At 39.8% G+C, this 26,700-nt stretch overlaps 1 protein-coding gene across 1 annotated transcript; it reads left to right on the top strand.

The window, feature by feature from the left end:
- The first annotated feature begins 18,888 nt into the window (after nt 1-18,888).
- LOC126765559 (uncharacterized) lies at nt 18,889-19,548 on the top strand. The gene has a single exon (XM_050483168.1). It carries the CDS (start codon nt 18,889-18,891, stop codon nt 19,546-19,548), a length of 660 nt encoding a protein of 219 aa, XP_050339125.1.
- Nucleotides 19,549-26,700: the final 7,152 nt, after the last annotated feature.

The raw sequence follows: 26,700 nt of genomic DNA on the forward strand, positions 1-26,700 counted from the left end.
GTAAGTTTCAAACTCGCCGTCTTTCACCTAAAAATTTGGATCTGAGTAAGTGCATCGTTAATCCAGATTAATGCTGCCGTCTTGTTTTTATTCAGGATCATAGTGGTATAACCAATGCTCATTCATAGCGTTGAATCGACGCACAAATCTACTTAATCTTTTATAAAACGCTCTTAATGTTGCTGAGAAAGTCGAATTCGAATAAGTTTTTGTTCGTGCACACAGCTTTCTAAAAGACAAAATTTCACTTAAAATATGGCTCACACTTCCTAGCGAGATGTGTAGAGCCTCTACTAAATCTCCCTCAGTCAATAGAGCTATGATTTCTGGTGTTGATAATCGTTTTGGACGCTCTTCACGTGGATCGGGTTAAACGCTTGTACGACCACGTTTAAATTCAGTAACCCATCTTTCCACTGTTTTAATTGTAGGTGAACAATCATTTTACATTTTTAACATTCTTTGATGAATTTAATTTGTTGCTACACATTCCAAAAATAAGAATTAGATCACTGCACGATATTAAATTTTTTGCATTGTAAAAAAATAATGTAACACGGCGACACTAAATGTAAACAAAGAATGAATTGACAGATTGAAATGAAACTTCACATACATTTATATGAAAAGTATACCAACAAAACAAAAAAAAAAGTCGGCCTAGTAGCAACGCCCTCTCTTATCTAACGTCAAAATTTATTGAACAACCTTGAAAAAATTAGCTTACCATATTCAAGCATATTGTAACATGTAATATGCTACGCTATACGCTATACGCTATTTGAGTTTTCTTAAAGTCGTGCGGCAGAGCATTTGGAAATATACTAAAATTTTAAATTTAGGCTATAACTCGATTTTTGATTTATTTTTATATAACGAACAATCAATTTTGAAATTGCATGAAAAAATTACGTTGACATATTCAAGCTTATTTACCTTTTTCTTGTTTTTAGAGTTTTCTTAAAGCCACAACGGCAGTGTATCGGAAAAATTCCACAATCTGGTGCATGCATACTGAGCAACCGATATCAGAAATGTGTAAAAATAACTTCACACATTTAAGCTGATTTACCTTCGTCAAGTTATTGGAGTTTTCATAAATCCTTAACGATAAAGCATTTATAAAAATTTCACAATCTTATTTTTATGTTGATAGCCGATTTTCTTGTTACTTTAATTTCGGAATTGCGTGGAGAAATAGATTCACTTATTCACGCTATATATATATATTTTCACGCAATTTGAGATTTTATGAAACCATATCTTATATATATGTATGTTGAAAATCGAAAGTCTTATATGTATACTGAAAAACAGATATCGGAATTTCGTGAAAAAATTAAAATCACATATTTAAACTGATTTTCCAGATATCGGAATTTCGTGAAAAAATTAATATCACATATTTAAACTGATTTTCCTTTTTCATGTTATTAAGGTTTTCATAAAGCCATATCCGCAGAGCATTTGGAAAAAAAAACAATTATTTTGGCTAAGTCTTCCATACAAAATAAGATAATAGCTTAATTTGCTGGTCAAATAAAACACGCCTATTATAGCTTACTTACCATTTTCTTGTTTTTAGAATTTTCCTAAAGCCATAATGTGCAGTGTTTGCAAAAATTTCGCAATCTTCTGCATGCTTAATGAGCAATCAATATCGGAATTGTGTAAAAAATGACACACATTCAAGCTGATTTACCTTGGAGTTTTCATAAATCCATAGCGGCAGAGCATTAGGAAAAATTTCACAATTTTATATTTAGGTTGATAGCCAAGTTTCTTGTTACTTGTATATACACCCTGTCAAGAAATTATCGGGAATTCTTCATTTCCCCCTCTCATCTTCCGCTTATATGGAAGAGAGGTAAATTGTTTTTCCTAGGTTGGTACAACTGCCCTTAATTATGATGCCAAAAATTAGGGCGATTTGTCTACCAGTGTGTTTACAGCAGCTGTTTATGTCAGTCGTCTTTACAATTAAAATTAATCTCGCATCCCAAGAAACTGATGCCATAACCTTCTTGGCGGATTTCCGGACATGAAGTCGTTTCGAAGTCGAACAACAAGGTTCACACCACTCTTTATAGCATTAACAGACGGCAGCGTTAATCCGTGTTAATTAATTAAGATTAGATCATAAATTAATGAATACAACTCCGTTGCTAACTCTCATTTAATCCTAAAAGATTTAAAGAGTTAATTGCACTTTCGTTAGCAACATTATTCAAAATGGCCCATTTTAATATATTGTTAGTGAAAAACAAGCAACTCTTGTAGCTGTTTTCAATAGTTTCAATAATACTTGTAAAACAAGAAGTTTTATATTATGATGTTATGTTATAGCCTTAACAGATGGCAGCTATGCGAGTTTGAATCTCTCGTAAACAGCCGATTGCAATTTTTATTATATTTTCAGTGAAAATGGATAGAAAACAAACATTGCGGTTATTAGCCGCCCAATTGTTATAAAACCATTTTTTATTCCAAAAAGATATTAACACGTTGTTTTTAAAATTGCATCATAGCATAACTTCTTATATTATTATTGAAAATTTCCAATATTATGATTCAAAAGACATTTTATTATTCAGTATAATCTCTCTGAACCTTTATACACTAGCACAAACTAACCTCTAATCTGTGGATCCCATCCCTGAAGTGAGAATCGGGAAGGTCTGCAAAATACGCTTCAACAGTCGATATGATGTCTTCATTTGATGAAAAACGCTAGCCGCTCATGCAGATTTAATGTTTTGATTGTAGCCAAACAATCAGGTTCACATCACTCTTTATAGCATTGACAAACGGCCGCGTTAATCTGGGTTAACTGCATTCTTCTTCTTCTTTATTGGCGTAGACACCGCTAACGCGATTAAAGCCGAGTTAACAACAGCGCGCCAGTCGTTTCTTCTTTTCGCTACGTGGCGCCAATTGGATATTCCAAGCGAAGCCAGGTCCTTCTCCACTTGGTCCTTCCAACGGAGTGGAGGTCTTCCTCTTCCACTGCTTCCCCAGGCGGGTACTGCGTCGAATACTTTCAGAGCTGGAGTGTTTTCGTCCATTCGGACAACATGACCTAGCCAGCGTAGCCGCTGTCTTTTAATTCGCTGAACTATGTCAATGTCGTCGTATATCTCGTACAGCTCATCGTTCATTCGCCGTGGCCAACGCGCAAAGGACCATAAATCTTTCACAGAACTTTTCTCTCGAAAACTCGTAACGTCGACTCATCGGTTGTTGTCATCGTCCAGGCCTCTGCACCATATAGCAGGACGGGAATTATGAGCGACTTATACAGTTTGGTTTTTGTTCGTCGAGAGAGGACTTTACTTTTCAATTGCCTACTCAGTCCGAAGTAGCACCTGTTGGCAAGAGCAATCCTGCGTTGGATTTCCAGGCTGACATTGTTAGTGGTGTTAATGCTGGTTCCTAAATAGACGAAATTATCTACAACTTCAAAGTTATGACTGTCAACAGTGACGTGAGAGCCAAGTCGCGAGTGCGACGACTGTTTGTTTGATGACAGGAAATATTTCGTCTTGCCCTCGTTCACTGCCAGACCCATTTTCTGTGCTTCCTTGTCTAGTCTGGAGAAAGCAGAACTAACGGCGAGGGTGTTGAGGCCGATATTGATATCAATCTGTTTTCTCTCCGCTGCGACACGGCACTCCTCGTCGTACCAGCTGTTCTTTTGCATTTCCCGAAAACCAATGGTTTCTTATTTCGTTTGCCATGGTCGTCATCAAAAGAGGGGTCTCTTATCATCGGGTCCCAAACCCAGAGCACAACCCTGCGGAGGGGATGTTTCGCCTTCTCACTTTAGCTCGCCTTCAAACGGATGTTTTTAGGCTACCCAAAGGATACTTGGTCAAAGACCGGAAGTCGTGAGCTGCTTGAGTCATATGTAAAGGAATCGTTTCTGGCCACTCCTAAGTGAATGGCGATCAGAGAACTTTGCTCACTTGCGTGAACTTTTCCACATGACTCCATCCTCCTGCATTAATTCGGGTTAATTGAGGAGTTTAAGAAGTTAGTTGCATTTTCGTTGACAACATTGTTAAAAATGGCCAATTTTAATCTATTGTGAATGAAAGAAAAACACCATAGACAGCTGTTTTTAAAATTTTCAATAATAAAACAATAAGCTTTATGTTATAGCCTTTACAGACGGCAGCGTTAACTAAGCACATAGTCAGAACCAAAGTGTTAGGTGACAGACGGCAGCTATGCAAGTTTGAATCTCTAATAAATAGCTTTATAATATTTTCGTAATATTTGTATAATATTTTCAATTGAAATAATAAAAGATAACTCTTTAAAATTATTAGGATTAAATGGGAGGTAGCAACGGATTTATCTTCACTAACTCCTGGATTAATGCAGATTAATGCAGTTATTCCGGATTAAAGCTACGTCTGTCAATGCCCAGTTTTGAAAATAACGTATTGGTATATTTTTGTAATAAAAAATGGTTTTGTAAAATTTGGTCAACAACCGCAATGTTTATCATCAATCAATTTTCATTGAAAATATTATAAAATGACAATCAGCTTGTGGAGGTTAGATTTAATTTAAATTTATTTTGCAATTTTAATTTCATTTCATTTTCAATTTTAAAATTATTGGTTATTGCTTATTTTTTCTTTTCTCTAGAAGTTGAAATTAGCATTAGAAGCCATAATGACTTTTACGAAACACATTCTCAAGATACTCGCGGTATAACGATTGCAAAAAATATAACTGTATGAATGACATAAAATGTACAATATTTCTGAACAATTTTCAAATAAAAAAATATTTTTTAGTGGGATACATGTGCTTATTTCATTCACTAACACCCACAAATTGGTGACATACAACATACGAGCGATCATTACCGAACACGCGGTCATAGAGTGAACGACGACAAACATTCTGGAAAATACATCGTTTAGGTACTCAGCAGACCGAAACAACGATACACTTCGAAAATATCACGTTCATGAGGCAACACTCTTCAGAACAATTGCAACAAGTGCTCGACATACATACGTATAAATTCATAAGAAAAGCTCTTCCAACTGAAAAATTATTTCGACATTGAAGAAATGGATTTCTGGGCGCTTTTGACAATTGTCGTATTGACGATACCCCTTTTTTTTAGCAGCGCAATTCCGAAACGCTGAAATTTCAATCGATCAACCAAAATGCGATTACGTTATCAGCTCGCTCGACGTTGAAACACTCTCGAATATTGCCGAAAGTCAAACTCCAAGCGGATGGTTTCGCCGCTTTGAAGCAGCCGATTGACGCTCTCCGACGAGAAATCAACAAAATCGGGTAATCAATGTGGCCGCAGTCAAACACCAGCCCGCGACAACAAACAACGTTCTCGTAGTTGTTCAAAAAGCCAGGTTAGCAAGTTCCCGAATTGCTATTATCATCATCGATTCGGCGCTGATGCCAAGAAGTGTTTACAACCATGCGCATTCAAGAAGGAGTGAAACCAAAGACAGGGCAGTCAAAAATTACGCCGTCTCTTTATCACCGATCGTAAGACTCATCCTAAATTTTTAGTCGACACAGGAGCAGATTTTTCAATTCTACCTAAATCATCATTTAAGGAGAAACTCAAAACATTGAATTATTCGCTATTCGCCGCCAACGGATCAATCATCAACACATACGGTAACAAACTAATTTCAATCTACTTCGGACTACGAAGAGAATTAAGTTTCAATTTGGGGTGCAGATTTTCTCGACAAATTTGGTCTTCTGGTTGAAGTCAAAGGCAACCAACTCATTGACAGAGAAACCAAACTCGAACAAAATGCGTTTTTAATTTCATCATTTATGAGCCGGTATTTTCAATCAACATCGGCAACGTATGTAAAAAGCTGCTAACTGAATTTAAAGATCTCACGACACCGACTTGTTATGATAAGACAAAAGCAACGAAAACAGCTGTTCGTTGTCAAACGGTCAACCAGCTTATTCACGCGCTCGTCGTTTAAATCAAGAGAAACTCGTCAACGCTGAGAAAGAATTCGAGTACATATTCAACATGGGAATTTGTCAACCATCACAAAGCGAATAGGCCAGTCTATAAAACATGGTTCCAAAAAAGGATGGTTTTTGGCGACCGTGTGGAGATTATCGACGTTTAAACGCTCAAACAGTTCGTGATCGCTACCCAGTCAAATACATTCGCGATTTCACATATAATCTAAACGGAAAGACAATTTTTTCTGTTCCTGATTTGGAGAAAGCTTATTTCAACATTCCAATCGCCGACGAAGATCGAAAGAAGACAGCCATAATCACACCGTTTGGGCTGTTTGAATTCTATGTTATGACCTTCGGATTATGCAACGCAGCGCAAACACTTCAACGATTCATGGATCAGGTATTATTCGGTTCGGACTTTGTATTCTGCTACATCGACGACATTTGCATCGGATCGAAGAACAAAGAAGAGCATTTTCAACATATTCGCATAGTTTTGGAACGGCTACGCGAACACGGCTTGAAAATCAACGTCGCCAAATGAAAATTCGCGCAGGAAGAGGTGTTATTTTTGGGTCATCTAGTCAGTAAAGCCGGCACTCGACCATCAGCCGACGAAGTAGACGCTTTCGCAAATTATCCAAAACCATAAATAGCCAACAAACTTCGTAAGTTTCTAGGAATGATTAACTTTTATCGCGATTTTATTCCTAATATAGCTTAAACTCAAAGCTGTCTACGCGTCTAATCAAAGGCAACAAGAAAAATGACAAATCGCCAGTTATTTGGACCGAAGACGCCGAAAGGGCTTTCGAAGAATGTAAGGTAGGCATTGATCGACGCAATTACGTTAAAACATTCATTGCCAAAGGCTAAACTGGCACTTCATGTCGACGCTAGCAATTTTTCGGTCGGAGCAGCTCTTCATCAAGTCAACGAAGAGAAATTTGAGCCACTCGGATTTTATTCAGAACGAACGATCGCCAGAAGCGCTACAGCAGATATGATCGCCATTATTAGCGACACATGATTGAAGGTAGGCGCTTCACAATTATGACCGATCATAAACCAATAACATTCGCATTTTTACAAAATCCCGAGAAGGCTTCGCCACGACAATTACATCATTTGGATTTCATCGGTCAGTACACCACTGATATCTGTTACATTCCCGGGAAAAACAAAACAAAATCGAAGCCGATTTTTTCTCACGCCTCGAGAGTTTATCAACTTGTGAAGTAATCAATTTTGAAGAGTTGGCTGAGAGTCAGAAAAGCGACCAACCAAAGCCATTGTTTGTGACGTTTAAACAAAGCACGTACGACTATTAATCACTAAGGATTTTCGTCAACAAGTATTCAACTCTGTTCCCAACATGGCTCATCCCAGTAAGAAGTCAACAATCAAAATGATCAGCTAGCGCTTTGTTTGCCCAATATGAAAAAAGACATTACCGAAATGGTACAAACTTATATTTCATGCCAAAAATCCAAAATTCCGCAACACAACAGAGCGGCACTTCAGAGTTTTTCTACACCAATGAAAAGTTTCGAATGGATTCACATCGATTTGGTCGGACCATTGCCAGTCTCAAATGGTTATCACTATTGTCTTATTTGCATCGATGGATACAATCGCTGGCCAATCGCTATTCCAATTGAAGACATTCACGTCGATACCGTCGCCAAGGCTTTAATCAACGGTTGGATAACTTTCTACGGTGTGCCAGCTAAAATCACCAGATTAAGACAAGCAATTTAAAAGCAAAACTGTTCAATGAATTAAAGCATATAATTGGAACAAAACACCTTCGTTCGAGTCCACGACATCCGCAAGCCAACGGCATGATCGAACGTTTTTATCGAACCATGACATCAGCTATCAAATGTCAAAACAACGAACGCTGCACCGAAACTCTGCCAATGATCATGCTTCCCCTTCGATGTGTGTTCGAAGAAGATAATCAAAGCAATACCATCAGAGATGGTTTATGGCCAGACACTTAAACTCCCATGCGACATAGTCTTGACACCAAATTCGTTCAACAATTATGCGAATGGATGTGGAAAATTCAACCCTTTCCAGCGTCGAATCACGCTAACAAAAAAGTCTTCGTTCAAAACGATTTGCAAACTTGCACACACGTTTTCTTGAGAGATGATGACGTTCGACCACCGCTTAAAACACCATACGACGGCCCAAGACGACAAGACATTTGAAATTCTTGTCAAAGGTCGCAAAGTTCGCGTTAGCATAGATAGAGTCAAAGCAGCATTTTTACCAATCGACAAGCCGCCATCATCAGCATCAAACGCAATCATACCACCAGACACGATCGTTTTAACATCAAGCAAAAATCAAACCAACTACACTCAAACCCAAAGCGAACAATCAAAGTCAACGAGAATCGGAATAACCGTAAACAAACCTAAACGATACGTTTCTTCCACCGACAATCAGTTAATAATTTTTCATTATTTCTCTGACTTAATTATCATTCAGCCACTGCACTATGGTCGGAAATTTCATTTCGTTGGCCAAAAGTCAAAATATTTGCAGTCCCGAAATATGTTGTTGTTTTGTGAGAACTAAATATCTATACAGAATTTAGCCCACACAACCCATAAAGGCACACCCTAATGTTTACAACACAACGGGAAAACCACGCCACTTCTAGAAATACAAGAAGATTGAAGAACCAGACATGCAGATGATATAACAACCAGAACGTATACGCAGCGGTAAAAACACGCCACGCAAACAATGCAGCGGGATAACCACGAAGACGGAGAAATCAGACAAACAGATAAAACAACAACAAGCATGCATACGCAGCGGTAAAACCACGCCACTGCCAGCAACATACGCCGTCCCAGCAACACACGCCATCCCAACGCAACATGTTGCGAATGTTTTAGCACGCAGCAGAGGCTTGCTGGGGAGTTAGGTGACGGATGATCAGGGAGTCAGCACGGGACTGTGACAGCGTACGCACGTTTGGCATCAGACTACGCAGTGAGTTTATCTTCTGGCTAGTCTTGGTACCCTGACTTGTGAACGCTGTCTGTTAAGGGCGAGCTTGGTAGTGAGTTTATCTTCTGACCAACTCAACTTTTAACATCGCGGTCGCTAACGCAGTCTTCCGTGATCCGGGATCTCTACGCGGCAAAAGTGGTTAAAAGGACCTCTCCAGCGTAGCAGAGGAGCGTAAACGTGTATACCAGTACAGCGTATTGGAGCCTACACGAGCGTCGGCAGAAGTAGCCGAACGTAGTCGTCGTAGCACGCGAGTGTCAACGTATATACCAGGACAGCGTATTGAAGCCTACACGAGCGCCGGCAGAAGTAGCCGAGCGTAGTCGTCGAAGCACGCGAGCGTCAACGTATATGGCCGGACATCGTCATCGAAGTTTACAGGAGCGCTGGCAGAAATAGCCGGCCGCAGTCGTCGTAACAGAGGAGTGTCAACGTGTACGCCAGGACACCCTTATTGAAGGCTACACGAGCGCCGGCAGAAGTAGCCGAGTGTGTTCGTCGTGGTACAGAGCAGCAAGTCGTCTAGCACCCAGGAGCGCAACAGAGCGGGAAACGGTATTGCCCTAACGGGCCACACAGAACCGTTACCCTGACAGCGTCGTCCTCGGGCGACGACAGTACAACGCAGGATACAATTTTGCAACATAGATTAATACATATTATATATTAATATAAATTGAATGAAATAAAGTACGATTCGCAGAAGAGCCCCAATATTTACAAATTTATTGTAACGAACCCTGGACACGGCGAGTATACCTCAGCAATTTATACTTGTAAGAAGCAGGGGCAGAAAAAGCTTCGTTACAGTTTCTGAAATCTAGTAGTCAACGCTCCAAAACAACCAAAAATGAATTTGGTTGTTGTAATATGCAATTCACCGTTATTCGGTGAGTCATCGAAGTTGAATTTGTTTGCTTCATTTGTAAACATAATTGCGTTCGGTGTTTTACAGTGCTTACTTCAATTGCTTGTTAAAGCTGAAAACAAAGCGTGTTAAATAAAAGTTTAAATGGAACACGAAGGTGATGGTAAGTTTATTAATTTTGTAAAATATAATACTTAAAAGTTGGATACTCTAAAAAATAAAATAACTTTTTCCAAAAGTCTTTAACATTTTGGAATTTATTTTATTTTTTAAGTTTGAGTAATCTTAACACATTTTGTTTAGGAGTGTTAAGCATAAGATTAAAAGCTGAAATTACTTTGAAGTGTTTAGTTTTTGAAAATGTTTATCTCGATTTGCGGTTTTTTGCGGTTTTTGAGTAAATTTTTTTTTCAGTCGACATTTGTTTACACAATTCAGCAGTTTTTGATATTTGGTTGACCAAGCAGAAGAAAGGAAAAAATAAGGACGCACTAATAAATTATTTTATACAAAAATATGGAGCCGATAACATTTCAGATGAATGCTATAAGTATTTAACAAAAAAAAACACGCATGGTTAACAATAATTTGTCTGCAAAGTGGGAAAAGTGTCATAGAAGATTAGATGATTTTAAAATTAAATATTCTGGCTGGCTTTGTTCAGAAACTAATAAACAGGCAAATAAATTTAGAAAACACTTCCACAGAGACTCAATGCACAGTGGAACTAAGCCCAGATGAAAAAATTGTATCACTAACTGGACGCCAGCAACTTAAGTACTCTGAGAAATCTAAACGAAGTAAAAGAAGACAAGCAGCAAACCTCTCGATGTCAGAACACAACGAAACAAATCTTGTTAGTTCAAGCAGCATCAATTTCGGCTCGAAAAGAAGGACAAGTATATTTGGCAGTTGTTTTAAAAGAAACCATCGAAAGTTCATCAAGACCATCCAAGATTAGGAAGCTATATGTCGATGATGTAAAAGCACCTATTATAATGTCTGATGAGGAAGCGTTAGCATTTCTTCTCGAAAACAATTGTTCGAAGAGGCAATACTGTTCCATCCGGACTTCTAGCAAGGAACGTAACGCTAATATTTATCCACCCTATGATAATATATTAGCAATAAAAAGTAAGTGCGGACCCGATGGTGTACTTGTAGATGACAAATGTGTAAAGGTTCCTTTACAAATGCTTTTAAACCATACGGCTAAAAGAATTATAGAGATGCAAAAGGAAGTATTTGCGACAATTACGGGTAACATCATATCAACGGAAATGATATTTAGCTCCGGTTTTGACAGCAGCTCTGGTCAATCTCAATATAAGCAATCTTTCCTTGATCAAAGTACATCACGAAATGCTGATTCATGTCTTTTGGCCACAACAGTGATTCCCTGTAGACTCCTGAGTAGTGCGGGAGCCCCGATTTGGAATAGTTGTTTTCCGCAGTCCACAAGATTTTGTCGGTCTTTAAAATTAGAATACACGAGTGAAACTAAGGAAGTGATGACAAGAGAAGCTGCTGACTTAAATAAACAAATTCAAGAGCTTGAAAACTTACGTGTTGAAATCGAAGCTGGTAAGATAATCGAAATAACGTTCAGAGTGTTTTTAACTGTTATAGATGGAAAAGTTTTGAATGTTTTAACCGATACAAATTCAAATCAAAAATGTCCAATATGCCATGGAACCCAAACTGACTTTGTTAAAGTCACAGATTATAACAGTGTAAAATTTCATCCTATCGATGGAAATCTAAAGTATGGAATTAGTCCACTGCACTCCTGGATTAGATTTTTTGAGTTCGTACTATATTTAGGATACAAGATGGAAGTAAAGAAATGGCAAATTAGATCGGAGGAAGATAAAGATGCAATTAAGATAAGAAAAGAGTATATCCGGAATGAGTTGTGGAAAGAACTAAGTCTTCATGTTGATGTTCCGAAAGCAGGTGGTTGTGGTTCCACAAATGACGGCAACACGTCACGAAGAGCATTTACGGAATATGATAAATTTTAGAAAGTTTTAGGAGTAGACACTGAATTAATATTTCGAATGAGAATAATATTAATATGTTTATCTTGTCAATTTTCCCTAAATTTGGATAAATTTGAAGAGTATTGCTTTCAAACAGTACATAAAGTTATAGTTCACTCAAAGCAAATAATGCAGAATACACCACGTCCTGTTGGTTACTTCGGAGAGGATGCAGCTGAGTCACGAAACAAAATATATAAAAGCGACAGACTGCACCATGCACGTAAGACTAGCCGTATTGATAATCTTTTCGATGTATTTCATAGAGCTCTTGATACATCGGATCCATTAATTTCATCTCTTCGCTTAAATACACGTGTGCGCCAAAGGAAGCGTTTAACGCTGCCGCTGTTTAAGTTTTAATAGTTTTGGCCAAGAAAAGTGATGTTTCCGACCATAGTGCACTGGGGAGTACTGTGACGATTTAATTTAAATTTATTTTGCAATTTAAATTTCATTTCATTTTCAATTTTAAAATTCGCGACAATATCGAAAACGTTCAATAAATATTGCCATTCGAGACCGCGGTTAATATAAAAATATTGAACATGTACCTAGAAGTTGAATTTAGCATTAGAAGCCATAATGGCTTTTACGAAACACATTCTCAAGATACTCGCGGTATAACGATTGCAAAACATATAACTGTATGAATAACATAAAATGTACAATATTTCTGATCAATTTTCAAATAAAGAAATATTTTTTAGTGGGATACATGTGCTTATTTCATTCACTAACACCCACCAGCTTTTTGCGAGAGTTTCAAACTCACATAGCTGCCGTCTGTCACATACAAATTTGGCTTTATAAGGGATAAATGGAAGTTAGCAACGGAGTTATATATCGGGTGATTTTTTAAGAGCTTGATAACTTTTTTTTTAAAAAAAAACCCAAAAAATTTGCAAAATCCCACGGGTTCTTTATTTGAAACGTTAATTGGTTCATGACATTTACTTTTTGAAGATAATTTCATTTAAATGTTGGCTGCGTCTTAGGTGGTCCATTCGGAAAGTCCAATTTTGGGCAACTTTTTATTTCGGAAACAAAGCTGGAATAGTTGCTGGCTTATTTCTGTAGACTTTAGATATAAAGGCGTTAAATCGCATGATCTTGGTGGCCAACTTACGGGTCCATTTTTGAGATGAATTGTTCTCCGAAGTTTTCCCTCAAAATGGCCATAGAATCGCGAGCTGTGTGGCATGTAGCGCCATCTTGTTGAAACCACATGTCAACCAAGATGCTAACAAACTTTTTGTTGCCAAAAATGGAAGAACTGAACTTGGTTGACATGTGGTTTCAACAAGATGGCGCTACATGCCACACAGCTCGCGATTCTATGGCCATTTTGAGGGAAAACTTCGGAGAACAATTCATCTCAAGAAATGGACCCGTAAGTTGGCCACCAAGATCATGCGATTTAACGCCTTTAGACTATTTTTTGAGGGGCTACGTCAAGTCTAAAGTCTACAGAAATAAGCCAGTAACTATTCCAGCTTTGGAAGACAACATTTCCGAAGAAATTCGGGCTATTCCGGCCGAAATGCTCGAAAAAGTTGCCCAAAATTGGACTTTCCGAATGGACCACCCAAGACGCAGCCGCGGTCAACATTTAAATGAAATTATCTTCAAAAAGTAAATGTCATGAACCAATCTAACGTTTCAAATAAAGAACCGATGAGATTTTGCAAATTTTATGCGTTTTTTTTTTAAAAAAAGTTATCAAGCTCTTAAAAAATCACCCGATAGATATAAGATTTTGATATATGTGGTAAGCTAAATTTTTCAATGAATTCCGATATCGATTGCTCGATGTTTATGTACCAGGTTGTTCAATAAATTTTGTCGTGCGATAAGAGAAGGCTTTGCAGTTAGGCCATTTTTTTTTGTTTTGTTGGTACACTCTTCATATGAACATAAGTGAAGTTTCATTTCAATCTAGCAATTCATTTTTTATTTACAAGCCATTTTATTGTCGCCGTATAGCAGTGGTTTTTAACAATGGAAGAAATTTAATATTGTGCAGCGATCAAATTCTAATTTTTGGAAGAAGTAGCACCATAAGAAATTCACCATCAGAATGTTAAAAGTTCATAATGATTGTTCACCTACAATTTAAACGTGGTCGTACAAGCAAAGGACGTCCAAAACACACGTCGACACCAGAAATCATAGCTAAAATAAATTAGTTTTAAAACTGCATAAAAATAGCATTGACAGGCGGCAGCGTTAATCCGAATTAACTACGCACATAATCGGATCCAAATTTGTAGGCGAAGGACAGCAGCTATGCGAGTTTGAAACTTTCGTAAGCAGCTGTTTGTCCTTTTTATAATATTTTCAATGAAAATGGAGAGAAGATTCCGTTGTATAGCATAAAACTTCTTCTATAATTATTGAAAACTTGAAATTTTATGATTCAAAATACATTTTATTGTTTAGTATAATCTCCCTGAACATAAATACACTTGCTGCAACTATCCTACAATCTGTGGATTCCATACATGAAGTGAAAATCCCGAATGTCTGCAAAATACGCTTCAACAGTCGTTATGATTCATTTGATGAAAAACTATAGCCACTTATACATGTTTTGAGTTTTTGATTTTAGCCATTATCACAATGCTCATTTGACACGGAAACCGGGTATTTTTTCATGAATTTTCTACTTAAGGTGGTAGAGAAGGTTGCAATAATATTCGGAATTAATTTTTTTTACCAGTTTGAAAGAAATGCACAAACAAAATTCCTCTCGCATCCGAGTCTTATTTCATGAATTTTCTTCTTCAATTGGTCCAAAATGTTGCAATAATAATCAGAATTAATTTGTAAGTAATCCACAAAAAAAATTCCTCTCGCATCCCAAAATACTGATGCCATAAACTTTTTGGACAATTTCGGGACACGAACTCGTTTCGAAGCCGAACAAACTGGTTCACACCACTCTTTATAGCTTTGACAGACGGCAGCGTTAGTCCTAGTTAACTGCATAAATCCGGATTATTGCATGAATTTGTGAAGATAAGTCCGTTTCTAACTTCCATTACATCCTCATAAATCAAATTTGTAATTGACAGACGACAGCTACGCGAGTTTGAAACTCTCATAATCAGCTGATTGTAATTTTTATAATATTTTCAATGCAAATGGATAGAAGATGAACATTACGCTTGTTAACCGCAGAATTGTTATTAAAGCATTTTTTATTACAAAAACATGTGAACATGTTATTTTTAAAATTGCATCATAACATAAAACTTCTTGTTTTATTATAGGAAATTTGAAAAACCAGCTGTCAGTGTTGCTTGCTTTTTAAACACAATAGATTCAAATTGGCCATTGGAGTTTGCAACGGAGTTACCTTCAATAACTCCTGGATTAATAATTAAAGGGAGTTTGCAACGGAGATTAACGCTGCCGCCTGTCAATGCTATTTTGATGCGTGTTGATATGTTTTTGTAATAAAAATTGGCATATTCTGTATTTTGGCTATGGTTTCTGGTATTGATGTGCGTTTTTGACGTCCTTCAAGTGGATAATAGCAGAAATATTTAAACAAAAGATTCAAAACAATTTAGCTCCCTATCAAGAAATTTATAAACATTGGCGAAATAATAGCAAACAAACTTTATTGCCCAACTTTCTCAAACCAATAATCGTCGAAAGGATGCCCGAATCTGATAAAGGATTTTGAACTAGTACGAACAAAACGTTTGAAACAAATCATACTAAGTGATGAGGAGGAGTAGAAAGTTATCGTTTCGGCTTTAATTTATTAAATCTTTCAACTTGAATATTTTACATAGAATTGAAATTTTCTTTTCTTTTGTTGTTGTTTAAATAAATAGAGTGTTATTAAATTACATACTTTGTATGTTTTTATGGCTCTACAAATAAATACACAAAATTATATTAAGCACATATTTATGTGCAGAGGAAGAGGAAGACCTCCACTCCGTTGGAAGGACCAAGTGGAGAAGGACCTGACTTCGCTTGGAATATCCATTTGGCGCCACGTAGCGAAAAGCAGAAACGACTGGCGCGCTGTTGTTAACTCGGCTATAACCGCGTAAGCGGTCTCTACGCCAATTAAGAAGAAGAAGAACATATTTGTGGGCACACTAACAAGATGCATCACATCTGGCAGCACTGTTTGTCAGTTATTCTTTTATTTTTCTATGTATGTTCGTGGAAATTTATAGTTTCCAACTAAATTCCTATCCTTAGTTTACAGTTTTAAGAAGCGTCACTTTTTGTACAGACGTCGTCAAGAGTACAAGTGTTTAAGATCTCTTTAATAAATAATCGTTTTAATATTAAATGTGGTGTCGTAATATTTCCACATTATGGTGACCCCGACGTGATTAAATTGGATCAAACTTTGTCTCTCCACGCGTTAAAGTACAAATGAGTGCAAACGTTAATATTTATTGCAAATTCACTCTCTTTGTAATTTCACACTCAACAGCGTCTAAAAATTTGTGCAAACCAGTGACCACGTGCTTTAAATCGATTCAATGACATGCCATTAGAGCATTCGCCAAACACGTCCATCAGTAATTCAAACGTCTCGAACATGACCACAAACGACCCAACTGTGACCATCAGTGACGCCGCCGATGAAGCCCAGAACACTGCATCAATTGTAGCTGTGCCCAGCTGCAAACTCCCGCAGTTCTGGTCCATCCAGTCTCGTTTGCGGTTTGTTCAGGTTGAAGCAGTGTTACAGGTGGCCCGTATCACAAATGACGCATCACGTTACAATCAAATCGTTAGTGCTTTGTACACATCACCAGCCTGCCCAGGCAGCACACAGGGGCGACAAATTCGAAAATACTCTGCTCACCAGCATGGCAAAGGACTTGTCAGGCCTTAAACTTGCCATAACCGACCTGGTGACCTGTATCAAGGACCAGGGAATTACCCGACACCGACCCCAACATGCATCTGGCCGTTTCCAGCAGTCATCCTCGAAGGAAGAGCCAGCCTCAGACAAGAAGAAGTTCTGTTATTATCACCGTCTCTATCGGTCCAGAGCCAAAAAGTGCGAGCGTCCTTGCACCTTCGACTCATCGGCGGAAATCTAACTTCGCTGTCGACCATCCAGGCGGCCGGCGACAGTATAGAGGCTAACACTCCACCAACCAGAGAGCATCGCCCCCACATTCATGATCGCACAACAAACATGAGATTTCTTGTCGACTCTGGATCAGTGATTTCTCTCATGCCCAAGTCCGCCATCACCCACACGCTCACAGAAGATGATCTGACTCTCTTCGCAGCCAACGGGACCGTTATCCGAACCTACGGTCGAATAGTCATCACCCTTGATTTCAATCTTCGCCGTACATTTAATTAGTCTTTTATAATCGCAGATGTCAAGTCAGCCATTCTCGGTGCAGACTTCCTGGTCCACTTTGCATTGCTTGTGGATCCCAAAGGACGATGTCTCATCGATATAACCTCGTCATGTACAACTCAGGGCACACTATCTGAGGCCACGGTACACAGCATTTCAACAATCAATCGCTCAATCTGTCCTGGTGCACATGGCGCCAAATATCTGCAATTACTCAACCAATTCATCCACATAACTCATCCCAGCACCAATCCTGTCACAGCCACTGACAGTCAAGTCGCTCATCACATTGAGACAATTGGGCCACCAGTATTTGAGCGCCCACGACGTCTCACCGGCGAGAAACTACAAATAGCTAAAGATGACTTTGACCTCCTGCTACATCATGGCGTGATCCGTCCATCGAGCAGCCCATGGGCCAGCCCTATCCATATGGTGTCAAAGAAAACCAAAGAAAACTGGTGGATGGCGCACCACAGGTGACTCTCGAAAACTAAACGCAAATACAATTCCAGATCGATATCCAGTCCCTCATGGGGATGACATTCTCCAGCGTCTCCACGGATCCACCGTTTTCTCCACCATCGACGGACTTTCTCAAACATGCCAAGAAGAAGGACAACACTAAAATCCAGTGGACACCTTCTGCAGATCAAGCCTGGCAAGACTGCAAGAAAAGTGTCATCCAAGCCACGCGCCTGGCTTTCCTCGCACCAAACGCCATCCTCTCATTGAGATCCGACGCCTCGGATACAGCAATTGGGGGCGTTCTTGAACAGCGACACAAAGATTCACGGCAACCACTGGCCTTTTTCTCCCGCCAGCTCAGTCCAGCAGAGACCAGATACTCCACGTACGATTGTGAACTTCTAGCCATCTTTGCCGCCATCAAGTTTTTCAAGCACATTCTCGAGGGAAGAAACTTCAGCACCTTCACCGACCACAAGCCAATCATCTACGCATTTTCTCAACGTGCTGACAAGGCATCACCTCGCCAACTACGTCAATTGGACTACATCTCACAGTTCTCAACTCAGATTTTCCATACCAAGGGCTCAGAAAACGTCGTATTTGATGCGCTTTCGAGAATTAATGCCATAACCATGCCAACCAAACTTGATGCTGAGACCTTTGCGCTGGCACAACGCCAAGATGACCAGCTTAATGATCTCCAATCCAGCACATCTCTCAAGCTGCACCTGCAGAACATTGAAGGTCATGATATACTATGTGATGTGAGCAATAATGTTGTGCGACCTTATCTTCCACAGCCACTCAGACGCCAGGCTTTTGACATCATCCATGGTCTTTCTCATCCTAGTGGCAGGGCCACAGTCAAGGAACTCACCGGAAGATTCGTCTGGGCAGGTATAAGAAAAGACGCACTCCTCTGGTCCAGACACTGCATACCATGTCAACGTTCCAAGGTCCATCGTCACAATCGCACCACACCAAACCACATTGACGTACCAGACAATCGCTTCGAGCACGTCCACCTGGATCTCATAGAGCTGCCCAGAGTCAAGGACCTTCGCTACTGTCTGACGATCATTGACCGCTTCAGCTGATGGCCACACGCCATACCACTCAACAACATGACAGCTGAGACAGTTGCACACGCCTTTTACACTCAGTGGATTTGTCAATTCGGTACACCATTGACAATCACCACTGATCAATGTCTGCAGTTCGAATCAGCACTGTTCACCTCACTCTCACGAATCAGAACGACGCCGTATCATCCTCAATCGAATGGTCTGGTGGAACGGTGGCACCGCACACTCAATGCGGCTCTCATGTGCAATAATGAGACACTTTGGCCGGACATGCTGCCGTCAGTTCTACTAGGACTCCGAACCGCATACAAACCAGATCTGAAAGCATCTCCTGCTGAAATGCTTTTCGGGACTACAATGCGTATACCCGGTAATTTCTTTGATACAGCAAGCTCACCAGGTGATCCACAAACATTCGAGAGGAAATACAGCCAAATCATCCAAGCAATCAGGCGAGCACCAACAGCTCATCACACCAAACGCAAGCTGTTCCTACTCAAAAACCTAGACACGTGCACCCACGTCTTCAAGAGAGTAGACTCCATCAAGAAGCCTCTGCAACAACCATACACTGGCCCCCATGAAGTCATCCAGCGTGTAGACGACAAAACCTACATCATTAGAATCAATGGGGCAGACAAAACAGTCTCAATCGACATGCTGAAGCTAGCATACATTGAGTTAACAGACAACTCATAAACAACACCTTAAAGCAGGACTTTATTTGAGGGGGAGTAATGTGGGCACACTAACAAGATGCATCACATCTGGCAGCACTGTTTGTCAGTTATTCTATTATTTTTCTATGTATATTCGTGGAAATTTACAGTTTCCAACTAAATTCCTATTCTTAGTTTACAGTTTTAAGAAGCGTCACTTTTTGTACAGACGCCGTCAAGAGTACAAGTGTTTAAGATCTCTTTAATAAATAATCGTTTTAATATTAAATGTGGTGTCGTAATATTTCCACATATTTTTACTATACAAATTCCACTATTTTATTAATTTTTTTTTTTTACTTTGGAACCAAACTCTGATTTTTGTAAGGAGCCAGAGTCTCCTACAACGTGATTTCCTATAACGCGGTGTTTTTCAGGAACCTATTCACCCCGTTGTAGAAGTTTACCTGTACAACGATTTTCGTATTGCCTATATACCAGGTTGGCCAATAAGTTTTGTCGTTTGATATGAAAAACACAATTTTATGATTCAAAATATATTTTATTATTCAGTATAATCTCTCTGAACATTAATGCACTTGCTCCAACGATTCTCTAATCTGTAGATTCCATCCCTGTAGTGAAAATCCGGAAGAATCCGCAAATCCCAAAAAACTGACGCCATAACCTCTTTGAGCCGTATTACGGACCCGAACTCGTTCCGAAGCCGAACAACCAGGTTCACACCATTAGCTAAAGCCTTGACAGACAGCAGTGTTAGTCCGAGTTAACAGATATAATGCGGGTTAATTCAGGAATGAGTAAAGATAACTCCGTTGCTAACTTCCAATAAATCCTAATATATCCATATTTATAGGTGAAAAACTGCAGCTATGCGAGTTTGAAACTATCATAAACAGCTGATTGTCATTTTCATAATATATTCAATGAAAATGGATAGAAGATAAATATTGAAGTTGTCGACAAAATTTTACGAACGCATTTTTTATTCCAAAAAAATATCAACACGTTATTTTTAAAATTGTATCATAAAACTTCTTATATTATTATTGAAAATTTGAAATTTTATGATTCAAAATACATTTTATTATTTAGTATAATCTCCTTGAACGAACCTGCAATCTCTGAAGTGAAAATCCGGAATGTCTGCGAAATACGCTATGACGTCTTCATTTGATGAAATGAAAATGAATTAAAAAAAACATTTTTAACTACAAAAGAATATGAACATGTTATTTTCAAAATTGCATCTTAACATAAAACTTCTTGTTTTATTATTAAAAATTTGAAAAACCAGCTATCAGTGTTGCCTGTTTTCATTCGCAATATATTCCAACTGCCAATTTTTATCAATGTTGCCAAAGAAAATCTAAATTTTTTAAGAATAGATTGGAGTTTGAAACGGAGTTATCTTCACTAGCTCCTGGACGCTGCCGTCTGTCAATGCTATTTTGATGCAGATTTAAAATTAACATGTTGATATCTTTTTGCAATTAAAAATGGTTTTATAACAATTGGGAGGCACCTGGCTGCCAGCTGGCTCTATATAAGAAATACAGGCACCATGCTTGGACAGTACTTCGGTTTCACTCGCATCGCGATGTGAATTAAAAGTCGGACGGCGAATTCAGGGCAACTGGCTGCTAGCTGCCTCTATTTAAGAAACGCAGACACCGTGCCTGCACAGTACTTCAGTTGCACTCGCATCGCGATGTGTTGTGATTTAGAAGACGGGCGGTGACTTCAGGGGACCTGGCTGCCTGCTGGCTTTATATAAGAAATGCACATACCGTACGGCTCAGTGAATAAAGGCCTAACGAACTAACGCCTAATTTTTAAAAATGAAATAATGCCTAAATAAGAACGCCTAACAAGAAAGTGAAAGAAAGTCTAACTTTAAAAATGAAGGAAATCCTAATTTTAAAAATGAAATAAAATATAAATTGTTAGGGTTTCTTTCATTATGTAATAACCCCTAATGAAAGAAGACCTAACAATTCGAATTAAAATGCTTAGAACTTTAAGAAAATATATTAAACTCTTCATCAATAAGAGCTTTAACAAATTTGAAAAAAAATCCATTTTTTACAGAATGTTTCAAAATGAAAAATCGTCTAACATTAATGAAAGAAAGCCTAACAATCAAAAATGAATAAATACCTAATTAGGCGTTTCTTCATTTTTGATTGTTAGGCTTTCTTTCATTATGAAGAATCACCTAACAATTTTAATGAAGAAATTCCTAAAATGTTGGGCATTCTTCCATTATGAACAACCGCCTAATTCCTATATGCAATTTTTAGGCATTATTTCTTTTTTTTTGTAGGCGTTAGTTCGTTAGGCCTTTATTCACTGAGCCATACCGTACATGTCCAGTGCTGCAGTTGCACTCGCATCGCGATGTGATGTAATTTAAAAGTCGTGCGGTGACTTCAGGGCAGCTGACTCTATTTAAGAAATGCAAACACCGTGCTTGGACTGTGCTCGGTTTCACTCGCATCGCAATGTTATGTGAATAAAAAGTCGTGCGATGACTTCAGGCAGCTGGCTGCTAGCTGGGCCTATTTAAGAAATGCATGCACCGTGCCTTGCCAGAGCTTCGGTCTCACTCGCATCGCGATGTGATTTAAAAGTCGTGCTGCGAATTCAAGAAAGCTGGCTCTATTTAAGAAATACAGCACCGTGCCTTGCCAGAGCTTCGGTTTCACTCGCATCGCGATGTTATGTGATTTAAAAGTCGTGCGCTGACTTCAGACAGCTGGCCGGTGGCTTGCCCTATTTAAGAAATGCAGGCTCCGTGCCTTGCCAGAGCTTCGGTTTCATTAGCATCGCGATGTTATGTGATTTAAACATCGTGCGACGACTTCAGGCAGCTGGCTGCTAGCTGGGTCTATTTAAGAAATGCATGAACCGTGCCAGAGCTTCGGTTTCATTTGCATTGCGATGTGATTTAAAAGTAAAGCGGCGACTTCAGGGCACCTGGTTGCCATGCCTGTCCAACGCTTCAGTTTCACTCGCATCGCGATGGGATGTGATTTAAAAGTCGTGTGATGAGGGCAGCTTTCTCTCTGCCGGCTCTATACAAGAGATGCAGGCTGCTGTTTCACTCGCATAGCGATCGTATGTGATTTAAAAGTCGTGCAATGGCATCGGTTTCACTCGTTTAATGATGTGATGAAGTTCAGCTGGCTGTATTTAAGAATTGCGGGCACCATGCTCGGCATTGCTTCGGTTTCACACGCATTTTATTGTGAGAAAAGCGTGGGGTGCTTTCTGACATATTTTTCATATATCGAGCCTTTCACGCTATTTTCACAGTAATGCAGGAATTTTTCCTTCATTATTATTGTTAATTTATACATAGAATCATTTTTCACTTTTCAGTTTGATATGCTTTAAAAGCGTGTTTTTATTTTTTTTTTAACTATATTTATTCTATATTTATTTTCCAGGACAGTTTGGTGTCAACCTCCCCCCCAAGTATTTAGCTGTGAGGGATAGAGTGAGTGTTGTACCGTTTAGTACCGTAAGTTGAAACTGAAAGATTTTGGTTCTGCTTGTGAATAGCATCAATTCTGTTTTGTTCGGGTTAACTCCTAGTCCATTGTTCTTGGCCCATAGGTTTAACCTTCGTAGTGCTCTTTCCATAATCTCGCTGACTGATGAAGGAAACATGCCTGATACCAACAACACTATCTCGTCAGCATATGCTACTGCTTTGACTCCCCCCCCCCACTCCCTCGTTCAGCGCTACAACCCATAGAAGCGGGGAGAGGACACCTCCTTGAGGCGTCCCTCTCCTCACATAACTTGTTTGTGTTGCAGCGGCGTTTGATGCTATAATCTTTCTATTCTCAAGCATCGATAGTATCCATCTGCACACAGTGCAGACATGTGTCAGAGAGTTAATTATAGCATTTACTTCTATATTATTGAATTCGCCCTCTATGTCTAGAAAAGCTGCCATGGTGTATTGTTTGTAGTGTAGTGATTTTTCAATTACACTTATCACCTCGTGAAGGGCAGTTTAGGTTGATCGGCCCTTTATGTACGCATGTTGGGACTTCGATAACTTATCCGTCATTATTGTTCTTACATGTAAGTCTATTAGCATTTCTAGCATCTTCAGCATGGAGGATGTGAGGCTTATAGGTCTAAAATCCTTTGCATTTTCGTGTGTTCTTCTGCCTCGTTTTGGAAGGAACACAACTTTAATTCCTTTCCAACTTCTTGGGATGTAAGATAATTGAATGCTAGCTTTGTATATATCTTCAAGCCTTTGAACCATTGGTTCTACCAGCTTTTGCAGCATTATGGGCATAATCCCGTCAGAACCTGCCGCTTTAAATGGTGCGAAACTATTTATGGCATATTTGATTTTGCTTTTGTCAACTATCTGGCCTCAGTAATCAGCTGCGTTTATCGGTGGTTCTGGTTGAACCATCGTTAAAGGTGTTTGCTGATTCCCGGGGAAATGCATTGTAATAAGTACTTCCAGAGACTCTTTTGCCGAGGAGGTCCAATCATTTCCCTCAGCCCTAATATAGGCGATGTCCAGACCCTTAATAGGGAAGATGTGGTTGATGTACTCGTGAAAATAAAGGCTGACATCACCTCCGTCCAAGGAATGCGATGGACGGGACAAGAACAGAAACGAGTAGGTCCTTGTGACATTTACTACAGTGGCCATAAAAAGGAGCACAAGTTTGGTTTTGGATTCGTGGTGGGAGAGAAACTCCGTCGCTGAGTACTATCATTCACTCCAGTGAATAAACGTCTAGCCACAATCCGCATCAAAGCGAGGTTCTTCAACATATCGCTGACTTGCTCCCACGCCCTGACGGAAGAGAAGGACGATGTGACCAAAGATGCCTTCTATGAGCGCTTGGAGCGCGCTTATGAGAGCTGCCCCGCCACGATATCAAAATCGTGCTTGGCGACTTTAACGTCAGGGTGAGCAACGAAGGTATATTTGGCACTAGGGTCGGTAAATTCTGCCTCCACGAGGAAACATCCCCAAATGGGTAGAGGCTGATCGACTTCACCGGGGCCCGAAATATGGTTATCTGTGGTACCAGATTCCAGCACAAGAAAATACATCAAGCTACCTGGCTGTCTCAAGATCGAAAAGCCACCAACCAGATCGATCATGTTGTGATAGACGGAAGACACGTCTCCAGTGTTCTAGACGTGCGTACGCTCCGAGGTCCTTACATCGACTCGGACCACTATCTTGTTGCAGCCAAGATTCGCACCCGCCTCTGTGCAGGAAAGGTTCGACGTCGAGAAGCTGCAATCACAACAGGCAGCCGAACGATTTTCTACTCGGCTTGCACTCCTGCTCTCTGAGAGCACTCGTCAACAACACTCGTATAAGGGAATTGTGGGACGGCATTTCAAATTCCTTACGTACAGCTGCAACCGAAACCATTGGTTTTCGGAAAGTGCAAAAGAACAGCTGGTACGACGAGCAGTGCCGTTTCGCAGCGGAGAGAAAACAAACTGCCTACCTCGCTACGTTACGATCGACCACAACTCGTGCGGGATGGGATAGATACCGAGAGTTGAAAAGGGAAGCGAGACGCATTTGCAAACAGAAAAAGAAAGACGCCGAAATGCGTGAGTACGAAGAGCTTGATAAGCTGGCCGACAGGGGTAATGCTCGAAAATTCTACGAAAAACTGCGGCGGCTTACAGAAGGTTTCAAAGCCGGAGCATACTCTTGTAGAACCCCCAAAGGTGATCTAGTCACCGAAGCCCAGAGCATACTTAAATTATGGAGGGAACACTTCTCCAGCCTGCTGAATGGCAGTGAACGCACAACACCAGGAGAAGGCGAATCCGATTCCCCAATCGATGACGATGGAGCAGATTTTCCATTGCCCGACCATGAAGAAGTTCGAATAGTAATTACCCGCCTGAAGAACAACAAAGCTGCGGGGGCCGATGGATTGCCGGCCGAGCTATTCAAACACGGCGGCGAAGAACTGATAATTAGCATGCATCAGCTTCTTTGTAAAATATGGTCGGACAAAAGCATGCCCAACGATTGGAATTTAAGCGTGCTCCGCTCAATCCACAAAAAGGGAGACCCGACAATCTGCGCCAACTACCGAGGGATAAGCCTCCTCAACATCGCATATAAGGTTCCATAGAGCGTATTGTGTGAAAGATTAAAGACCACCGTCAACAAACTGATTGGACCTTATCAGTGTCTCTTTAGACCTGGAAAATCAACAACCAGCCAGATATTCACCATGCGCCAAATCTTGGAAAAGACCCGTGAAAGGAGAATCGATTCACACCACCTCTTCGTCGATTTCAAAGCTGCTTTCGACAGCACGAAAAGGAGCTGCCTTTATGTCGCGATGTCTGAGTTTGTTATCCCTGCAAAACTAATACGGCAGTGTAAACTGACGTTGAGCAACACGAAAAGCTCCGTCAGGATCGGGAAGGACCTCTCCGAGCCGTTCGATACCAAACGAGGTTTCAGACAATGCAGAAGGGATTTTCCTTCTGTTCCACCTTTACCGCTGTGATATCTGCTGTGCTGTAATTAGGAGAAAGAAATGCATTTATTCTTCTATTGAAATGCGTGCCCAGTTTACCTTTGTTTCGTGTGTAAAAAAGATTATATATCCTGCTGTTTAGCCCTTTAATGGTACCTTTGTTTCGTGTGTAAAAAATATTATATATCCTGCTGTTTAGCCCTTTAATGGTTTCTTCATTCACCCAAGGCTCCTGTATTATGATGATGTCGATGCCCCTCTCGATTATGAGGGTTGTCAGATTCGCTGTAGCACTCTTCGAGTGCTGCAGATTTATCTGTACGAATTTTAAGTTATTGCGCATCTCGGGTTTCTTTGATGTCCACATTCATTAGCAACTGGCTGGCGTCGTCGTCCTCTCCCGTGTCGTCTTCGTCAGCCGCTTTGTCGCCTTGGAAGATTTTTAGCCTGGCCTTGCGAATTCCGAAGCTGATTTTTTAGTCAGTCTTCTTGAGAGCCTCAATGGACTCAACGCAAATGACCACCAGAATTGATCCACTTGCTTTGTTCGGTTTTTCCTCCTTGATCAGCTGCCACTCATCAATACCAAATATATAGGTTTGTTTTTCAGCTTGATGCACCTCAAGATTTTTTCGCCTGGCTCCTCTAGAGGGGGTAGCCAA

This window comes from Bactrocera neohumeralis, unplaced genomic scaffold (assembly GCF_024586455.1).
Source record: "Bactrocera neohumeralis isolate Rockhampton unplaced genomic scaffold, APGP_CSIRO_Bneo_wtdbg2-racon-allhic-juicebox.fasta_v2 cluster10, whole genome shotgun sequence".
Taxonomy (NCBI): domain Eukaryota; kingdom Metazoa; phylum Arthropoda; class Insecta; order Diptera; family Tephritidae; genus Bactrocera; species Bactrocera neohumeralis.

Bases quoted from the DNA above. Each gene is read 5' to 3' on its own strand.
- LOC126765559 (XM_050483168.1), top strand. From the start codon at position 18,889: ATGACAGCTGAGACAGTTGCACACGCCTTTTACACTCAGTGGATTTGT.